This window comes from Fringilla coelebs (assembly GCF_963513975.1).
Source record: "Fringilla coelebs genome assembly, chromosome: 5".
NCBI classification, from domain to species: domain Eukaryota; kingdom Metazoa; phylum Chordata; class Aves; order Passeriformes; family Fringillidae; genus Fringilla; species Fringilla coelebs.
Genome location: NC_140033.1, coordinates 57,810,936 through 57,832,810, shown reverse-complemented (window position 1 = coordinate 57,832,810; position 21,875 = coordinate 57,810,936). Strand labels below are relative to the sequence as shown.

The following is a 21,875-nucleotide window of genomic DNA, read 5'->3' as shown; positions in this document are numbered from 1 at the left end:
CTTAAGTTCTGTCCCAAAAAATGAATGATAAGTCAAATATAAGCCAATTTAGCCCCTAATGGATGATCAGTTGCAGAAAAAAAAAAATTAAAATCACAGTTGTTAAAGAAATCTGTCAGGTTCCTTTTTTTTTTTTCATATGGTTTTGAACCAGCTGCAGAAGTATGCCAGGCCCAAGAGTCTTGAATGACCTTTGCCTTGTTTGTGAGCTTTAAATCCTAAAAAAACAATCTCAGGGAAAGACTGGCAAACACTGAGTGCACAGCCCCAGCTGGGTTCCACCAGTTCTGTGCTTGTGTACAGGTCTGAAGAGCTCAGCATTCGGGAAAATCATGCCTCGAGGAATTTAATCAGCAGCTCTTCTCAAGTATTTCTCTGCAGCCAGTTGTTACTCCCCTGCCCATGCTCCCAGCAGGCTGGTTGGCAGAACACACAAAGCCCTCAACAGACCAGACCTGGCTCTTTTCTAGCAAAGCAAGTTTGTAACTCTCTATTCATTTTGCTAAACTCTCTCATTCCAGAAAGCTGAAATCCTGGCCTTAAAATTGGTTCCAAACCTCCCAATGACTTTACTGAAGCCAGGATTATACACTAACCACGACGATCATGAAATAGACACTGAATTTAAAAGACGCTCCTATCAGTAGAAATGTGAATTCTGTAATAAATTTCTGCTGCATGAAGCTTAAAAAGTAATGAAATGAATACAGCTAATGAACATATTAAGATCACATGCCTCATACAGTACACAGAAATGACTATGAGCTGCTTTTAATATGGGATGACAACAAATACAATCCACTTGGAGCTGCTTTTCACTTAGGAAGCTATTTAGGAAATACAGATTTTTTTTTTTTTACATTATCATGAGTTTGTGAAGCAAACATGATAAATCAAATGTGTTAGATTTTAGCATTTCAACAAATAAGCCCAGACTAAAACAACCCTATACACATTAAATTTTACACAGAGACTTAATTGAGTTCTAAGGTATATGGAATTAGTTCTGCTCTCATGCAGGCACAAATAAAGAAACTTGACGTCCTTAGATGAAGAGTTAGGTTAGGCAGACAGAAAAAGGGATATGTCAGAAGCAAATTTTAATATAAAAAACAATACCTGCAGCAGGGGTCCTGATTTTCAACCTGTCAACCTCCATGATAAAGTCATCCTTCAGGAAGAGGAAGCCGATGATGGAGAAGAGATAAACCAGGATGAGAGCAAGCACTGCAGTGAGGATAATTGAACGGCCATTCCGGGTAACACTTTTTATCACATTTAGCAACGTCTCCTCCCTGTACACCAGATCAAACAGCTGGGGAAGGCAGAGAGTAGAGGAAAAATGAATACAAATGAGGCAATATATAGATGCTACATAGGAAAACAATCTGAACTATTGAAACATGAATCGAGCCGTGTTCTACATTCTCAACTTCATAGACTCACACTGATCTCAGCGAGAGCTGGTCATGCTCATGGAGGAGGAAATCTAGCACAGAATTTTAATTTTAAAATTAATTACAGCAAAATCCACAAAATATGGATATTTTGAACCTGATTCAGAGATGGACAACACCTACCATCAATATATTTGAACCTGATTCAGAGATGGACAATACCTACCATCAAGATCTGTTGTTTCCCCATGTTTAAAACCAGGCAAGATTAAAATTTAAACAGTGTCTTCATACTATGGATCTATAGCTACAAAGTAATTTTTCATGTTATCTCTCATCTGACAAACATGCACAGGCTGCAACTCAAAAATGCACTCATACATGTAAGTGATTACATATTTGTAAACTTTCTTTGAGCTCATGGCATCATGTAAATGTCATATGGACAAGGATTGGGGCCACCTCTTCTTAGGACAATGTTAAATTCATGTCACTGTTTGTATAAGACTAGAAACTTCTATTCTTCTCTACCCTGCACTATATGGCTTCCTGGTATTTAAATTTAAAGAAAACTATATATTAGGATAATATTGCTTTAAATGTCAAAAGCCTAAACCAGCAATTAAACATGACAGGAGCTTTACAAGAACCTTTAACTTTTTTTTCTCCTACAATTTTCTTGATGTTCTATAGTGCTTTGAACCTTATCTATAATGTATGTATTTCTACTTCAAAACACTGAGATTACAGACATAAAGTGACACACTATGATTTATCAAAATGCTCCACAGAAGAAGGTTTTAGCCACAATTTATAGGATCCGAAATCGACAGCCTTGAGAAAGGATTAATAATAAAGAAAGAGGGGAGACAGTTATGAACAAATATTAGTTTAGACTACATCCACTACTAAGTGAACACCTGGAAGCAACCTGAGTACATGGATATAGTCCATGAATCATGGACATTGGTCAATAGCAGTCACTGAAAAAAAGTAAGCTCATAAAATGTTTCCTAAGCTGCTTGACACTTTGCAAAGTACTTTAAGACAGAGATCACCTAACTCACTGAAAGAAGAGCAAGTAATTTGTGTATTTTTTAAGCTGGAGAGTTACATCCATTTCAAGAGGGTCCTACAGCCACAGCCACAATCTTGGCTCCTTAGAAATCTTCCCAAACTTTGAAGCAGACTTTAGTGTCAAAATCTGGAAAGTCTGACTTCAACAGGAGCTCTGAGTTAGCACTGAATTCCTGAAAATTTTAGTGTGCTTAACACATCTTTGAAATGCTGGGAGTTCACCACTATTCAGGAAGCTGAGAAAAAATATAACAGGAAAGGTAATGACCACAATTTAGTCAGTGTCCCTGCAAGTTTCACATGCTCCACTATAGAGCAAAAGGATTAGCAAACAAGAGCAGTGAAACACCTTTTACTGCTACTCAGCATGAAGGGAGCAGTTAGTGGAGTTTAGCATAATTCTGTGTGATTCATTTTCACTGCACCTGTACCACGTTATTAAAAGGCATTCCATCTGGATAATGGCAACAAAAGAAAATGAAGTGGGATACATTTCAAGTGATGACTCTTCCTGCTACACCAAAGGCACGCCATCCCCATTCCCAAGTAATTTGTTAAAAATGTATTGGGGATGAGGAATGGGGTCCTTTGGTAGAGATATGACGCACACACCCCTGGACAACTGCCCCCGAAATGTTAGGATTGACAGAAGAGACAGGAACGCTGGACACAGGATATGGAGAAAGCTGGGAAAAAGGAGTGGGCTGGGTGATGATTGTCTGAGAAGAAAGGAGCAAACTTTCAGCTCTAAAACAGATAAAATAAGTCCTAACAGAAACAGGTTCTAATAAAAACAGCAGCTCCTAAGGGGCAGCAACACAACGGCATGCTAAAAATACACATGATTTGGCTTGATTGTCAGGAAGAAATTGAAGACAGCTGCACGGGTAACGGTATTTTCTATTTTTGCAAAGTTTTCCCCTCCACAGCAGCACGTACTTACCAGGAAGCTGTAGAAGAACTCGTGCACACAGAGGCCCAGCATGCAGACCAGGACATAAGCCACGTGGTAGAGAAAAGCCATGTCCATGATGACGGCTCTGTAGCCACGGGTGAAGGTCCCACGGTTCCCAACAAAGCTCACCAGGAACACGATTTTGTTACAGAGCTGTGGGGGGAACAAAGGCTAGGTTTATGCCTCAGAAAAATCCTGGTTTTTATTGTTTGGGTTGCTGTCTAGATAGGTTGGTTTGACTAAATGCACAACCCTTAGATAGCTGGAGTGAGGTGAGAGAAATCCAGCTTTGACAGTGCACTGGGAATGAGCACATGAGGGTGAGTGGAAGTACATCACCTCTCCGACACTGCACTGTGCCTCACCACATCGTGATTTATTCCTATAACATTAGTGAATAGGTGGGCAGGGTTAATGTCACAAGGCATTAAAATCCAGCTGGGGAATGAGCTCCCAACAATTCTGAGTTTAGACCCGAGACTACCTAAGAACAGCTATGCGTGCAATAAAAAACAAGAGAACAATAGTAACACAACAGAAAATGTGTGGGGGAGGGTGTGTGAGATCTATTTCCTTCAGATAGTGTCCTTCAATTTAAAATCCCTAAAAAAATCCCTCAGAACTGAGAACATTTTTGAAGTATAGCATTTAAACAACAGCATCAGATTCTCCATGGCTCCCGAGCTTTGCCTGCACACAAGCAGCAATGAACAGGAAAGGGTCTCACCTCATCTCTCTGGCAGTCCAGAACAAGGAATGAGGACTCAACCCAACTCCTTTGCTCCCAAATTTGACATGGGCAAGTGCTGCTTACTCGCCTTTACCTTTGACTATATGTCTGGGTACCTTTTCTGTATGTGAAATTCTCACATACAGAACTAGTGGCAAACAGCCCAATACTTTGTGCTGGGGTGAATTAGAGCTGTAGCAGTCAGGCAGAAATTTAAATAGATGACTTGTGAGCACGACTGTGTATCTTACCAAGCTTGGTAAGCATGCAGACTTATTCATGGCTAAGTTAAGAGATCTGGTAAAGGGCTCAGAGAATTTTTAATTTTGGAAACTCTTTTCTTCCTGGAAGTATATTTAAGGTCTCAGAAACATTTCACAAATTTGTGTCAATAGTGCCGAGAGTATTGGTAGAGAAAATTATCCTTTTAACATGAGAAACTGTAGATTTTATTGCCCTTATGCAGTAATATTTCTTTAAGTTTCATGTTGTTTTTGTTTTTAAAATATTTGCATATGCACAAAACTAAACCAACTTTTTTTTTTTATTTCTCAATTCGCTGACGCTACTGTTTCAGGATGACTGGAAATTATTCATTTTTTTTGGCTTAAACAATGAACCAGAAAAAGAAGTTTTTGCACAGCTCTAATCAAATTAGTTTTTTTAATAGGAGTCCCTTAATATCTTTCCTTCTGCTGAAAGGGAAATTGTGGTTGCTTTTGAAGTACTTACATTAGCAGCACCAAGGAGTATCAAGGTAGGACCGAGCCCTATAGTATATATTGACCTGAGAATAACAGACACCAAAAAGGGTCGAATGCCAACAGGCTTGGAGATGAAAAACAGCATTGCTGTGCAAAACGCCACTGCTATCCAGAGGAGCACGGAAAACAACGGTGAGAGCGTGCCTGTGCAGAGGAGAAAGGGAGATTTGAGAAAGGCATCTTTGGAGACTCCATTTTTCACCAAGAAGCAGATCCAAAAGATCAATTCCTTTGCCAGCAGAGCTAACAAAAGCGTGATTCATGCATCACAACTGCTGACCACGGCTTGTCCTAATTGCAGCAGGAGCTATTATTCTCAGAGTATTGTTGCTTTTTGCACAGGTAATAATATCAGCAGCTAATGAAATTTCCATTAAAATCCAGGGAGTGCTCAGAGATGGAACAGTTTACCCTTCTCCTGGAGCAAGCCACTAATCAGCTCCCTTCTGCAGGGATCATTAGGGCCCCTCCGGTCTGATTCCATGATTGCTCAGCTACAGAAATAGCCGGTCCTGGGGGCAGCACAGCAAGTGGCAGCGCGCTGCACTGCCACGTTTCCAGCCGCGGCTCCCGAAAAACCAACTCCCTCCCGAAGGGCCGCGGCTGTTCCGCGGGAGCCTCCGCCTCTGCAGGGCAGCGGAGCGCCGGGCACAGCGGGAGCGGCCCGGGCAGGGAGAGGAGCGCCGGGCACAGCGGGATCGGCCCGGGCAGGGAGCGGAGCGCCGGGCACAGCGGGATCGGCCCGGGCAGGGAGCGGAGCGCCGGGCACAGCCGGATCGGCCCGGGCAGCGCCGGGCACAGCCGGATCGGCCCGGGCAGGGAGCGGAGCGCCGGGCACAGCCGGATCGGCCCGGGCCCGGCTCGCAGCGCTCAGCGGCCGCGCTCGGCTCCCGGGCACGCAGCGGGGCCCGGGGCCCGCCGCCTGCACTGCCAGTCCCTGCTGCCTTCCAGGCGCTCCCCCAGCTTTGAGCGATGCCCCTGTTTTCCCTCTCCCCTCTGCTTTAAGCTCTGGAAGCACACCATGCTGCTGTGATATAAAAAGCACATTCAGATCTCAGGGCGCTGTCACACTTGTACACTGACTTCTATTGTTATGGGATGAACTGAGAGGTCAGTGACGGGGGAGAAGGGAATAGAAAATTTAGCTAGACTCACAATAGGAATCTCTTTGGCAACAGATACACAGCTGAGCAGCATCACTGGGATTAGAAAACAATGAGACGAGGCCTTAGCCTCAACATTCAGATGGCATCCGAACTTTTCCAAAGTTCAGGAGTGTTTCTATCCCTGGTGGGAGGTTCAAGGTCAGCTCTATCAGAGAACTTCTTTGCCAACAAGATTTGGAAACTTTTAATGGATCCTAAAAAAAATTGCTTTCAAGCCCATTTGAAAGACAAGGCCCAAGTTCTCTGTGGTTCTTTCACAAACCAGTTTTCCTTCTTCCCCGCTGCAGGTCCAGCAATTTCACGATGCAGAACCCACACCAGTACCATGTGCAGACAGGCACCCTGGAGGCAAGGAGTCTTCACAGAATCATGGTTTGGGTTGGAAGGGACCTCAAAGATCATCCATTTCCATTCTCCCTGCCATGGACACCTTCCACTATCCCAACTTGCTCAGAGCCCTGTCCAACCTGGCCTTGGACACTTCCAGGGATGGCACAGCCACGGGTACTCTGGGCAGCCTGTGCCAGGGCCTCAGCACCCTCACAGGGAAGAGTTTTTTCCTTATATCTAAATGAAACCTACTCTCTGTCAGCTTGAAGCCATTCCCCCTTGTCCTGTCACCATGTGCTCTTGCCTTTCCTTCTTTTAGGCTCCCTTCAGAAATGGCCTTCAGCTGGAGCAGATTTGCCTATGTCCTATTACATAAGAACTGCAAGTACCTACTAAAAGGCAGCATTTTGGGATGATTAGATCAGCCCAAGCACCTCAGGTGAATAGAGGTGGATTTACACAGGGTGAAGGGGAAAACTGGGAGACAAACTCCAGCTGTTGGATCAGGCTTTGGTGTAGAGGGAGGCTGGCATTAAGGAGGCTACCTCATGACCTGCTAATCCGATTTGGCCACACCTATTCTGTGTTGCTCAGGAGTGGCTTTGGCTTTACAAGCACCAGGAGCTGGAATCCTGAAATGCGCTGTCACTGGATTACTGGGGCCACTTAAACTAATGCCATATAAATCTGCAGTTCAGAATAAGTATTAATACCTACTGATTGCAGACTAGAGGATTTCCACGAGTATAGATTAGCTAAAATTTAGTAGCTTAAAAGGTTTATTTTTAACCCTTTATTTCTCCTCTCATCCTCCATGGGCTCTAACATTCTCTGAGTGACTCCCCAGTTTTCAAAGCACAAGATGCTTCCCTTCTCCAGGGCACAGCCCTGCAAACTCTGCCTCACTCCACGAGGCTGTGGAGCTGCCTGAGGTGTGACCTGCAGAGACCACCCTGTGGGCTGCCAGGGCAGCGTGGTCCCCGTGCCAATATATTTTAATCTGCTGCCTTTCTGTTCTGCCAGCCAGCAGGAATGTTTGCTGGTGCCAGCTGTGGTGTTTGTGAAAAGCACATGTATCTACTAGAAGCTGGACTGCTTCCACCAGCCCAGTTCACATGCCATCAGACAGAGGTGACTTTCAGTCACATTACTGACTGGCCACGAATCAAAGGCCCAGAGGTGAATGGCTCTACTCCCATTGCCACTATTCTAAACTATTTAGTGTCCTTTATCCCAATTAAGCTTGTTTGGGCTTCAAAGAGGCCTCCTGCTAGTCTGCTGCATTTATAGAAAATAAAAAACTTCATTAAATATTTTCTGTGACATGGGACGAAGCAGAGACAGAATCATAAGTTTTAAGAGTATTTTTACATAATGCATTTCTCCTCTGCAAAAGTTATGTCCTTTTATCCCAATAAACAATACAGTCAAAAGCCAACAAGCTAGTTTTCAAATAATTCTCTTCCATATGTTTTCAAGACTGCAAATCATTCAATTCGGTCAGCCTTAAGGAATCTCTGTCCTTCTGCTGCCAGGAATCCTCCTTCAGTTCAGAAGCTGCAGCTAAATGTGTGCAGTAGGACACTGCAATATGGCAATATAAAAAAATTAGCTGAGATCATCTAGATAATCTCATGCTCATGCTCTGTCCATTCTGCTCTGCATTGTGTGGGCCATGTGACACACAGATCAACCACCACATTTCAGACAACATCTGGTACCTACTTAGGAGACACTAAATGGCTTCCAGATACGACTGCACCTGAAAATGCAGCTTTATTTGTTACCTTAGAAATGAAAGCATCTAAAATAAAACCAAAAATAAGACCAAACTCTACTTGCCTTCATCTCCATCATCTCCAAAAGGGTAGAACAGAGCAACTGCTAAATTGATGAATACAGCAAGGTTGAAGGAAATACTTCCCCAGAGAGAGATGTGTCTGGAGAACCAAAAGAGGGCTGGATTATCTAGAAAGAGAGAAAAGCAGCAATCAATAAGCTGAAAGCAAGCAGAAACTCAATCACCAATGGCCCCAAGGGAACTAAATACAGATTAATGTAGAAAATATGCAGAGCTATAAAATAAACTAAAATACACAAATATTAAACATAGGTTTGCCATAAAACAAAGTTTCAAGCAGATCTTTTAATCCAAAGATCACAGTACAGTTTATATATACTGGAGTTTTGCCTCTGGTAAGATTTTAGGCCTGGATATTTTGCAAGGGAGTCTTTTCAGCTGCATCTGAATCTGCAGCTTCTGTGCATGGGGACATAAAATCAAGCAAACAAATAGATTTTAGCACTCTAAATGCCAGTCAACCAGAACACCCAGAATGTATCATCCAGATGACCTATTTGGACCAAGTACACCAATGACACAGGGAAAGAACCATGGAACTGGCATGGTTTCAGAACTGCAGTGTTTTCCTCACCTCTGTCAAACTAAAAACATTTTGATCTGCTTGGGAAGCAGGCAAAATTTGGTCTGCCTGGGTTTTGTTTCTAGAAAAGCTGACTATTTCCTGTGTGATGCTCAGAAGCCCATGGTCACCTGCTGACAAACAGCTCTGTACTCCTGCTTAAAAGGACTCAAACAAGCCATGATCTCCATACAAACACACAGAAATAGTTGTACAAACACACAGAAACATCCATATCCCAAAGAACCTACAGCCTAGCTAGAAAATACTAAAAAGGGACAAAACAGAGTTGAATTTGTGTCGAGTCACATACATGGTTGAGCAAGAAGGTCAGGAACAAGATCAGAGTGTGCTAAAACTCAGGCAAGCACTTCATATATACTAATGCACTAAAATATGTTTAAATTAACATTTGAAACAAGATCCTATGTGCAATAGTGTAAAAACATCTCTGGTCAGAGGGGTTTCACACATGATACATCCCTATTAACTAGATTTTAGAGTACTGAAAACTTCCTGCAAGTATGCAGAGCACCCAGTGAAGTTTTTATAAATAGCAGATTCCTATGACTGCCTCAGGCTTTAGGCCAAATAGTCTTTAATAGCAATCAGGTAAATATTCAGATTTCACTGTGATAACCTTGTGCTGCTGACTGCTGAGATTCAAGCATTTGGAGCCACTGCAAAAATGGCATCTGTCAATTTAAGCAGCACAGACTTCACGCTTACAGACACTTGGCTAAAGAATGAACCAAGCTTCAACCTGAATTATCTTTTCAAATAATAAAAAAACCCCAACCAGAGACTTGTGGGCTATTCCACCGATGAAGAGAATTGGGAAATTTCTGCTCTGAATAAAAATAGACCCATTTTATTTGTTCATAGCATTAGGCAGGTGTGGTCTATCTAATTGTTGGGTTGGCTCTTTTATTTGTGTTTCTAATGCAAAGCCACCAGACATGATTTTTTTTACTGAAGTAATTTTTCTACAACACAATGACTTTTATTCCCAAATATTCTGCAGATTCTGGAATCATGTATTTTTCAACTTCTCTTCGGGTCAGTTTGTCACTACTAAGTTTTTAGGGTGCAACCAAGAGAAGCAGATTTGGATTGACTGAAGATTTGCTGCTGCTGAAAATTAAAGCCTGAGAATTGACATATAAGAAATTCCAATAACATCCATGTTTCCATCACATTCAGGATGCTCCCACATTGCTCTGACTATCCTGCTGCTCTAGACCCTATTCCTTCCTTCCTGATCAATTGCTGTGAGCAGATGATGTGTGACACTGCAAGAGCATCTGCATTTTAGCAGTGAATGAAGAAATCACTTTAAGCCATTTTTATATATATTCAGCCTGGAAAAGAGAAGGCTTTGGGGTGACCTCATTGCAGCATTCCAGTGCCTGAAGGGAGCCTTGAGGGAACATGGAGAGAGACTCTTTAGAAGGGCCTAGAGTGACAGGACAAGGGAGAATGGCTTCAAACTAAGGGTGGGTTCAGATTGGATATTAGGAAGAAATTGCTCCCTGTGAGGGTGCTGAGGCCCTGGCACAGGGTGCCCAGAGCAGCTGTGGTTGCCCCATCCATGGAAGTGTCTAAGGCCAGGCTGGATGGGGCTTGGAGCAACCTGGGATAGTGGCAGGGGTTGTGGAACTGTGTGATCTTTAAGGTCCCTCCCAACCCAACCCATTCTGTGATTCTGTGATATATAAAATACAACCAGCTGCTCCTAAAACCAAGGGCAGAGTTGACAGTGGCTGAGCTGGCAGGAGCCTCCTGATCCAGGCACATTGGCAATAGCCCCATTCCTGCCAAGGGTTAGCAACTGTACTGCCCACCAGGGAGCTGAAGATATTCAGGGTACCTGGTGGGGCTTCCCTGCCCCTCCTCTTGGTGGCCCTACTTTGAGCTCTCCCCCATGACCCTGACCAAGCAGCTCAAGGCCACCCACGTGCCTCCCCAGTACCATGGGACATGCACCAGTATGGGCAAACTGGGACACCCTGCAGCCCAGTCATGCCAGGCTGATGTGGACTGGCAGAGGGGGACTGACTCCATGGCAGCTGGGCAGATTAAAAGCAACTGAGGTTCTGGTGAGAGATGTTTTTAAGTGACTGACATTTACGAGTCTTTTAATGGCCTTTCAGGAATCTGCAAACCTCAAATATGCAGCTACACATGTTTCTGTTAAATATTAGGGGCCTTGGTTTAATTAAGTGCAACACTATCAAGACTAGTAGAACTACACCCAGAGTTTTGGAGTCCAAAACATCATCTTGAACACATCAATAAGTGCTCCATATTACACTTCTTTTATGGTGGCATGCAAGTGTCTCAGCAGACCTACACTCTCAAGCCCAGAACAGTTTTGTCTGTTGTAGTGTCAGAGTGAACAGAGAAAAGTGCATCATTAAAATGCAAGTATTTGAAGGTTTAAAAGCAAGGTTTTAGCATAATGAAGCTATTTTTTTCAAATTACAGTACTTACTTCTAATTTTCTTTTGCCATTTCATCTCGTTGTACAAATCCTCAGTCTGCTGGAAAAAGTCATTGACTTTGCTCCCTTGTTCATCTCTCTCTGTTGTATTGAACACCCGACTTTTGGATTCCCGAGTGAGGAACTCACAAATATTGGGGACAGGAAAGACAATCTTTTCCATTGTTCTATCGTGGCGAACAATCTGTAAATAAAATGCACATTTTTGCCAGAGTCAGTGACTATCCAATCATTTTGTCATATCTTTTCTTGTTCACAGCTCCCATTTTATTTACAAATGAATGCATTAATTATTTGAACATTACAATAAAGTTGGACCAATCAATCCCAAAACAGAGTAAAGCTGGTTTTATTTTTAAAAGCCTGCCTGAATAAGGTGGCAAATATAAGTCTCAAGAAAAACCTAGGTTCAGACTTTGCCAAATATAAAAAATGTTGTAATTCAGAATGCTGCATTTTGTCAGCAAATTGAAACAAATCTGACCCAGTAAAAAGTGGAGAAGTTCAGGGGCTTTCTGCTCTGATTACAAAATGCTTTTCTCATCTTGAATCTATTTCTATGATGGGATAAATTGTAAAGGTGAACATGCAAAAATATCACTCAGGCAGCACCCATATCTTGTCAGTCTTTATCTTTTTACTTGATAAAGCCCAAGGTTTTGAATTGTTTGCATTTCAGCACCTACCAAGCTAACAGAGCTAGATTTTATTTCATCTCACCACACTGCCATCAAAATTGCTTCCCCATTCTGATCGTTGACTCTGCATTACTAAAAATACAGAAATGGGTAGAAAACCCTTTTAGACTCCTACAACCATGCCTCTGTGCAGCCACTGGTGAAAATAAAAAAAAACCCCTATTTGAATCTCAAAACAAACAAATGAGATACATTAATATAGGGGAGATAATATCTGAAACACCAAACAGGTCTAGGACTGCTTTCCAAGACAAGCAGTTTTATCTATTTTGTATAGCAGCAATGCTAGGCTGAGTTTCACTTTTCTAGAAGAAGCTATTGGCCACATAAAAGTTGACCATAGTGCTTGTTTAATGCCTAAATTTACAAGCTACCCAGATAAACTGGCTGATAATTGCTAAGAGAGATCTCAGCAGCAGCCAAAGTATTAAAATACATTAAGAGAAGCACTGAGCTGCCCTCTGGACAACCAAGGCCGTGGATCTTCCACCCATCCTGTGGTGGGATACATCTGTGGACCTCTATCTCAGTCCAACCCATGGCAGGTGTAAAGTTTAAAATAGAGAACAGAACTGGTGAAGCAGGCCAAGCCTTGGTATTTTAAACAAAAGCCATACTGAATGTCTACACCACTTCAAAATCTCGTTGTACTCCAGCCAGAGTTTTAATCTGACCAGCCAGAATCAGTGGCTTTGAAACTCATGATTATTTATTGAGTGATGTACCATACAAGACAATTCTTGACTTCATGACACAGCTTCTGTCCACGGTCATTATTTCCATAACAAAACATGTTTGGTAACACACAGGAAAGCTACTGTGAAACGATGGCTTGGAGCCCCTTCTAATATAGGTGTATTCCTTTATCTTCCACAGCCAAAAGCATATTATTCAACCTTCTCCTCAAAAATAACCCACACCATTTGGAAGCCTAAAAAGAGGAGATACACCACACACAAGATGCAGACTTGTCTCACAGTCCATCTTCTGGAGAGCAATCCTTTACCTCTATCTGCGCCGTATGTTTGGCATAAAACCTCAAGGCTTCATCTCCTTCATCTGGATCTGACCCTGGCTTCAGCATCTGTTGCAATGTTTTATTGTGACAAGCCAACTAGAAAAAGAAGAAAAATCTGATTTATGTCCTGCTATGTTTTCAGCTTTATCATCTCCACTTAACTAACACAAATCCTCCTTCCCCCCATTCCCATATACTTACATGCTCAACCCAGTGGGGCTCTTTCCACAGATAACAACAAAAATGTAATTACTCGAGAACAATAGAAATAATTTAGTCTTAAGAAGTCAGCAGAAAGTCCTCAGTTGAGATTTATGAAAGGCAGCTTAGTCTGCAGCCTGGATGGTTTTTGAAGGCTTTTGACAAATGCCAAAAAATTAGACTGAATGCTTCTTTTCACTTGAGTTTAGACATAAAATTTGCATACCTCTGAATACTAAATGACATTTACAATTAATTTTTCTCAGTGACTTCAAATGGCTAAACTAGGTTGTAGGTTGGTTCTCCAGGGCCATAACTACTTCTGAGGGAGCTGGATTGTAGTGCCAGGCAAATATATCCTTAACTGTACAGTTTATATACACAGCAAATAGATATATACACACATACACACAAATATGTATCTTCTATAAACTTTTACAAATTATATTATTATATTACAATTACTTCACATGATTGAAAAAATACATCTGTCATATGTTGAGTAGTAGATATTTTAAATGTTCCATTGCTGTACAAATTTTAAAAAGAAAGTTGTTGGCAAATGCATTCATGATGTCCTGTAGATGAGTGAGAAACGAAGACCTAATTAAAAGGCATAAGGAAATTACTAAAAATTCAATTTTTCCTACATCATAGCAAGTGGTTTTCATCCTGAATAGCTGAGGCATTTCACCTGTTTTAAGATGGGAAAAACTGCAGCAGGAAAGAGAGGAAAAGGCACTTTGCAGATGTGATCCAGGGCTGAAGCATCACAGCTGACATTACCACAACAGACCATTAGAAATGAGGCAGGCACACACTCAAAATGACCACAGGAACCAGGGCTTTGAAGTGATGATCACCACAGGTGGGCTGGGATTGTGCTACAGGAAATAGCACAGCCTGGTGAGGAATTATAAAATAATTGCACAGCTACAAAAAGCCTGACTGGAATTAAGTCTAAAAGTAACAATGGATCCAAACAGATACTGTAATAACCTAACCAGCACATGATCTCTCTCATCTGGAATTTGCATGTCTCATTATCGCCCTTTTTTTTTAACAAAAAGGCAGGGGAGAGGTACATACACAATTTAGTCCATTTATTGAAGTTCCCTAGAATCTACTGATCAAAATAAATTTTCTTCTGAATCTCAATACAAACTAATTAAATAAAGATGAATAAAAAATGGAACATCCAAAAGTAAGAGAATATCAGAAAGAAATATTCAGGAAAATAAATGTGCTTCCAGCAACTTCCCTGGGGACAGAAGTCTGGTCCTGACAGCACAGCCCGACCCAATGTGGCACAACATCAGCATTTTATAAAAGTGTCATGAGCAGATATTCAGGGAGAGCAGCAAAGAAATGACATGGGGGTTAACTGCAGAGGAACATTCCTTCCATCAGTAATAGATTTCTGTCCTGAAGAGTTACTTTTTTACTCTACCTTGCAAATGCGTGGATAGTATAATTACACACATCAATGTCTTTACCTAAAGTTCCACTTATTTTTGAGACTAAAAAGGTTCTTTAAGACTATCTGACATGTTCTTCCCCTTCACATAAGCCAAATAATCTGATCCAACCAGCAGCTTTTGCATCATGACCACAACAACTGCTTAGCAAGACGACTTGAATTCATCTCTTAGAGGTCCTTGCATGCCCCTCCAGACATGCTCTAGAATCATGGAGAAAGAAGATGAGCCATTAGAAACAAGATAGTTACTGTTTAAAAATGCCCTTTCAACAGTGTTATTACTTTTGCCTTTCTGCTTTATTGGATCCCTCTGCTTCTGTACTTATGAAAGGGCAAGCAAGAGTGCCCAGTTCACCTTCTCTGTATCATTCATCATTCTGTACGCTACTGTCACGTTCTCTTTTATTTGTCTCTTCTTTAAATTAAAACAATCCCTATCCTTCCCATCCCTCCTCAAACAGAAGACTCTCTGTGACTCAATTATTTTCCCTGTCTATCTCCAAGTGCCCTTTACTTTGGCTATATCTCTTCTTTAAGATATGAAGAAGAGCACTGACTAGACAGAATGCAATCACACCGTGCTTGGAGTGATGAATTAGCATAACCAGGAGCAAATATATTCCCCTTTTATTATCTTCTGTAATACAGACGAACTTTGCCTGTATCTTGACCTTTATTTCACCAATGTGAACCATTAAGATTTTCAGTTTTCTAACAAATGACAAGTCAAGGACATATAGAGAGTTCTTCTTATTAAAACTATACCAGTTTGGAGTAAGGGACATGCTATAGATTCAGAATTGGAAATGCCATTTGTAAACCCTATAAAAACTCTATATATTCCTTCCTGATATGCTTTGAACTGCCCATAACTTTTACTGTAGAAGTCTCTCTTGATAACTATCAGTAACAGAAATTCCCTTTTTACATAGAGGAGAAGGGAAAACAATGTCAGGCTCTCATGCTCTAATGGGACTGGCTAGAACAGCATGTTCAGAGCCTGCTGAGGATTTGAGATTGAGCATATTTTGCTATCAGGTTTCACATGAACAGCAGCCCCGCTCTTTAAAACAGTGTGTATGTGGTGATCTGCACTGTGCTTTCTGAGGCTGTGACTGTCCCGTGCCGATGTGTGAACAGAACCTAGCACTGCACAGCTGGGGCCTTCCAGCACAGCCACTGGACAAAGTGACCTGAAGAACAAGCCAGGATTTTCTGTGCCAGCCCCTCGACTGCCAGGAAAGGCACATCAGAAACAACAAGGGATTTCTGACCAAGCTGGAGGAGCCGCAGCACATTTCCGATGGGGAACCTACCTAAAGGCACCAGCAATCTTCAGCTGGTAAAGCTGAATCTTCTTCACTCATAACTTCCTTTCTCTCAGCTTCCAAATCTCTCAATATCCGCTTACCTTCTGTGTACTCCAGACATTCAGACAGTAAGCTCAGAGCAAAGGGCCCATCAGTTTTCTGCTCATATCTCAGTTTGTACCCGGGATGGATTCCTCTACATCGACACAACAATAACTACTGCTAATATTTCTGTATTGCCACAGCCACATTGATGAAAGAACGTTGTGGACAGCAATCTGAGAGAGCTCAGACCCAAAGCAGAGGCCCACAGTATGACACAGAACAGCTTCAGGAATGCTGTTATTTGGCAACCATGGTGTTTTCTGAAGCTCTGCTCTCATGAACCTTCTTTCGCCCCTTAATGAACTCAGAGGCACACGTGGGCCAGGGGAACTGTGTCAACAGATGCTTTGACCAGGGCAGAGCTTTTTGTGAGATCAAAGACATAGCAATGAAAATAACAATGCAGTGACAAACTGTGAACCTAAAATACAGAAAGCTTATCCAAGTTTATAATACACCCTAGGTGACAGTTTGTGCGTGGCGGGTAAAGGCCGTGTGGGCTCTGAGTGATATTTTTTTTCATCTTTAACTGCTGTGATGCAGTACAGTGTTATATCCAGTGTGCTGCACAAATCTTTTGGGGCACCTGGAGGACATGGCATGGGATGGACATGGCTGAGGGCAACTAAAATGAGAAGAACAGTTCCATTTATGTTTGCAAAGCAAAGCTCAAAAATGCACCTCAAAAATACATTGCAAGTGTAACTGATTAAAAAAAAAAAAACCCAACAAAAAAAAACAAACCCAAAACCATGACTAGAGCCTGAATTTGCAAAGAGCCCCAGAAAAATCACCATCATGGAGAAAACTCCCTCACTCACTCACAAATCAGCCATGCCAGTGACAATATTTTAAATGTCAACACTGTATTTTACTGCTCATCAAGGCGTGTAGGGACAAGAAGCAATAGCACATAATGGAACAGTGATTTCCAAAGAGGGGATGTGCAAGGCAATAGCTATATGAATAAAGATCATTTGGCTTTCAGTCAGCTCCTAAGGAAGGACTGCTGTTCATCTTGAAAGATTTTTACTTAAAAAATTTGGAAAACACTGTAATAAAGCATCAGTACAAAATGTGAAAGATTGAGGACAGACCAAGAACGCTGAAGTCATTAATAAAGAAAGAGTAGAGATAAATGACAGAATTACAAGTAATACTCAGTCTAAACTCCTGACACAACATGACTATAAAATCAGATCTGCTACCCATCTGGGATGCCATATATGATCAGCAGTGTGGAAAACCACAGCAGACCCAGCTTTTGCAATTAATATATGGGTTTCCTGCAGGCCTATAGTTTTATAGTCAAGATTACCTTGAACAAAAATGAAGTTATTTAAATGCTGCTAAAGAAAAGACTGATTTAAAGCTGTGAACATTCATTTCCCCAGCCTGTCATTAACTCACTGACATGGTATAGTAGATTGGTTTGCCAAAATACCAGTGTGTGAATATATGTGTGCATATGGAAAAATTGCTTGAAAAGAGAAAGTTTTTCTCCACTTTTCAATATTTCTCTAAAACACAGAGCCCCTCCATGTTTTAATAAGGATACGCCACTCCTTGGTTGTAACTTTAAAACTGCAGGGGCCTCTCAAGTTCTCATCAAAGGCACGAGGTCTTACCCAGTACACAACTGAGATAGTTGCCAAAATTCCTGCTGATTACACCAGGCTTTGCTGAAGCCCCCAAAAGGACAAGAAACAGAAGAAAAAAGTATAAGAAATACAAGCTAGAGATACCAGGCTGGAGACTCCCAAATTCTGAGAGATTTATTTCACTCCCCAGCATTTGAAAACTGCCAAACATGGTGGGGGGCAGCAGGGGGGGGTAAAGGTGACTTTTTATGACTAGAATTGTATAAAGGGATCTAAAGGAGTGAGGTTTAGTGTCCTGTAAGCAATCAGGCTTTTCAAGGAAGAGTCAGTTCACAGGCTAAGTGTCAAACACGTGATTTCCTAGGAAAGGTTGATGGAATAGTACAAAAAGCACTGGATAACTGGCTGAGAAGCAGAAATAAAGACACAAAGAGCACAAATAGCTTCTGTGCCTTGATACAATTTACATTTATAGTATTACTACTAAGTGTTACAAACATTAAAAAAAAATAGAAACAAAATTCTTGAAATAATTATTTCCCTTGTTCCAATTCTCTCAGTTCTCCTCCCAGCTTCAAGGCAGCAGTGAGGCTGGCATGTGATGGGGCACACAGGGCACTCCAGGCAGGGAGAGGGCACCGGGTCAGGCAGCACCAGGAGTGTGCTGGGGACTGGGGCTTGTTCTGGGGAGGGAGCTGGGTGTGGACATGCCTGTAAGCTGCCACACTGCACAGAGCCCTCTCTGCCCTTGCCTCACTCTCCCTCTGGGGTGCCAGCCAGCCCCCTCGAGCCTGTTAGGGCAGGGGGGCCACTCCACAGGCCTGGCAGTGAATGAACAGCCCTTGGGGGAAGTGAGCTGAGAGTGTTTGTGCCTGAGCCCAAGGCGTGACATCTGGGAGATCTGCTGTAAATATCCTCACCCCTGCCCTGTCAGTAACCACACACCTGCAGTGTGGGTTGCCAGCCCAAAGGCCAGTGGCCTTTCACCAGGGGAAATTGTGACAAAATGTAACTTGCAGCAACAGCAAAATAATGCTCAGACGAGCCTCACCTTGCTGTGCCAACAGGCTTGTGCAACTGGGGCTCATTTACAGCCTCAATCTCTTCCTCTTTAGTCCCCTTGGCTCCCAGAGCCAGGCAGTGTGAGATCTGGCACCACCAAACCCCCTCACCAGGGATAACCCAGTCAGCTCACCAAACACTTCATTTTCCGCTTAGAGAGCAAGAAAGGATAAAAAAGCTGGCTGGGGGCTGACAAGAAAACCCCCAAGGACTGAGAAAAAACAGCCAAGAGAAAGTCAAGCGAGTAGCAAACAGGATGGGTGACAGACAGAGCATAGGAGACAGAAAAGAAGCTCCTCTTCCTTGGTGTGCCAGGACCTCACCACATGCCAGCTCCCTGGCCAGGGCAAAGGAGAACATTCCAACTCCACCAGTAAACAAGGAGAGAAAAAAGCAGGGAAAAAGGAAATGTCATCTTAACCATAACTGAGCAGAAATTTTTATTCCAAGTAGCTGTACTAAAAGCAATAACAACTCCTCAGCTCCCCATGTTCCAATCAAAACTGAATGGTGCTTTCTGCAATACACAGGGCAACTTCCTTTCCAGAAGTCATTACAGTTTTATAGAGCGGCACCTTTGCACTCTGCCACAAAGCAATCTGTTAACAAACATTAGGAACAGCAGGGATGGAGCAATGGGAGACTCTCAAATCAAGTATTCATTGATTTCATTTAGACAATTATACCGTACAGAGCAACCAAAAGGGTTTAGAGTTAATCTTTCCCTGATGGCTTGTGGTACATGAGCAGGTCCCTGGGTGGTCCAGACGCTTTGGATTCTGTTGCTGGGTCTTCCACGGCCTCGTGTAACCTCTGAGGCACCAACTCTCCTCCCCAGCCTCCACATGGGGCACACTACAAATTGTGGCTAATAGTGATCTGCCTCACAGGGGAGAGATAAAACACCTCAATATTATCACATAAAAGAAACCACCACAGATAAGTGAACTCTATCACTATTATGTTTGCAGCCCCCCCATAGTAATTTCATTGCTATTTTTGTTGTGGTTTTGCTGTTCTTTTTTACCCTGATGAAAACCAGCAGAAGACAAAACGATTTGTTAATATTTCAATGAACTTTGCTACCACTTGCCTCCTTTTTAATTCTTTTGCAGGCAAAGCTGAGTTCCAAAAACATGAAGTGCATGTGTGTGGGGAAGTTCAGGTCAGCCAAAATGCACTGCAACCAAACAAAATTAATTTGAGGTGGGTGGATGTGAAACATCTCCACAAACTACGTGTAAACTGTCACAGGCAGCTGTGACTGCTTGAATCAAACCAACCCAATGCATACATGTGGATTTTGGTGTACACTGGCCATACCAGACAGCAGGGGACATAGGATGTGGACAGCAGTATGCAATCCAGAATATTCCAACAGGAGGACACAACTGCACTCAGAGACTGCCTCTCGTGATTACTGTAAGCAAAATTTTGCAAATTCAGGATAGAAGGAAATCATATGATGGAAGCATCACACATGATTAAGGGAGGTAACAAGAAAGTTCAGCTGAAAAGAAAGAAAAGGAGAGCAGAGTTTCTGCAATCAGTCTTCTTCAGAGCAGGAGGAGAAGATCCCAGCCACAAGCTACTCCTTAAATTCAGACAAAACCACTGGCACCAATGTTGTATAGATACAGTCTGGGAAAGGCCCAAACCAGCAGGTATATGGATCCCAAATCCACACAGTGAGAGAACTGGTCACCTCTAAAAGCCACCAACACTTTATATACTTCCAAAATACATAAATACACCTGAGATAAGAGAGCTGTGACAGGCACATCCTTTTCAGGAACTCTTAAAATCCTTTTGCTCCTAAGCCCTTCCACTTTCTAAAGTTCTCTACTCTGCAGAATGAGATTCTCTGCTAGCTATCTTCTGTCTGCTTCTCTAGAAAAGGCAGGCTAGCACAAACAAAAGAAGGAATTGCTGCTGACTCTTACTTTGGGGACAATGTGGTGAAGTGAATCATAACATCAAGTTCTTAGGAATGGACAGACTTCCTTCTGTGAGCCATAAGACCAGGAGATGTTGACTGGCACTCAATATCCCTTCCTCTGGCACCATGAGCAGAAAGTTCCTTGTGGGCTGATCCTTCCAGAACGGATTCATCCTCTTCTTCAGGACCTACCCACTCTTGTCTTCTCTCTTCCATTTCCAGGACAGTGCCATGGTTTCTTTGGCACACTGTGATCCCTGCAGCTGGATGCAGCTCACCAACCCAACCTGACATCACCAGCTCTGTCATAGGCAGGTGTGGCTTGGAAGACAGCCCTTGCAAAGGCTGGGATAAACCATCTCCCTGTCTTCAATAAGGCACATTGAAGGGGCTTAACTCCTCAGCTGCAGCCTGGAATCGTGGCTCAGACTCTGTGATTTCGTGTTACATTGATGTCAAACCAAAAAGCCTGTTCATGGCCAGGCCTGTTCACATTCCACCTTCTCAACACATAGTTCCACAACACTCAGAAAAGCATAACTTGCTCATTCAGAGTCAAAAATATACAAGACTGAAGCAGCAGGCAAACAGCTGAAGCTGAAACCTGTTGAATTCACAGCAGACATGGATTTCCTCCTATCTGCTGGGCCTGATGTATGTGCATTGTAGGGTACAAAACAGGGCAGTGTACAAGTGTGGAGATGGACAGGAACAGAGAGATGACTCCTCTCAAACAATTGCAGTGGTGAGATTTTCCAACATTTTCAACCATGCTGTGGAATCTCTGCCTCCCCCTCCAATCAGCAGAGCAAAACATCCCTAAAAAAATAAAACTGGGAGCATAGGACCAGTAAAAAGAGAATGTAAAATGATGAGTTATTCATTCAACTCTGTATTATGACTATTGTCCTCAGGAGAGCACTTTCACCTGGTACCTATGAAATAAGAGTTCTTGGTAGGAGTAAAAATTTCATCTCTCTCCTTATCAGATATTCAAAAATAGTGCTGTTTTACCCAACCAACTTAAATGGTGTTCTGCAGACCCAAGACAGAAAAAGCTGGAAAGATTTTTCAAATGAAGTTCATTTAAGGTTACCACAGACCATCATTTGTGAA

The 21,875-nt window shown here is 42.4% G+C and overlaps 1 protein-coding gene across 3 annotated transcripts in view; it reads right to left on the bottom strand.

The window, feature by feature from the left end:
• ITPR2 (inositol 1,4,5-trisphosphate receptor type 2) overlaps nt 1-21,875 on the bottom strand; it is a 243,028-nt gene that overhangs the window by 33,118 nt on the left and 188,035 nt on the right. For all 3 annotated transcript variants that reach the window (XM_084205579.1, XM_084205580.1, XM_084205581.1), the window contains 6 exons: nt 13,050-13,157; nt 11,337-11,529; nt 8,262-8,387; nt 4,892-5,067; nt 3,418-3,582; nt 1,120-1,315 (listed from right to left, as the gene is read on the bottom strand). In XM_084205579.1, the coding sequence (XP_084061705.1) occupies nt 1,120-1,315; nt 3,418-3,582; nt 4,892-5,067; nt 8,262-8,387; nt 11,337-11,529; nt 13,050-13,157 (964 nt within the window). The remainder of the gene's footprint in view (nt 1-1,119; nt 1,316-3,417; nt 3,583-4,891; nt 5,068-8,261; nt 8,388-11,336; nt 11,530-13,049; nt 13,158-21,875) is intronic.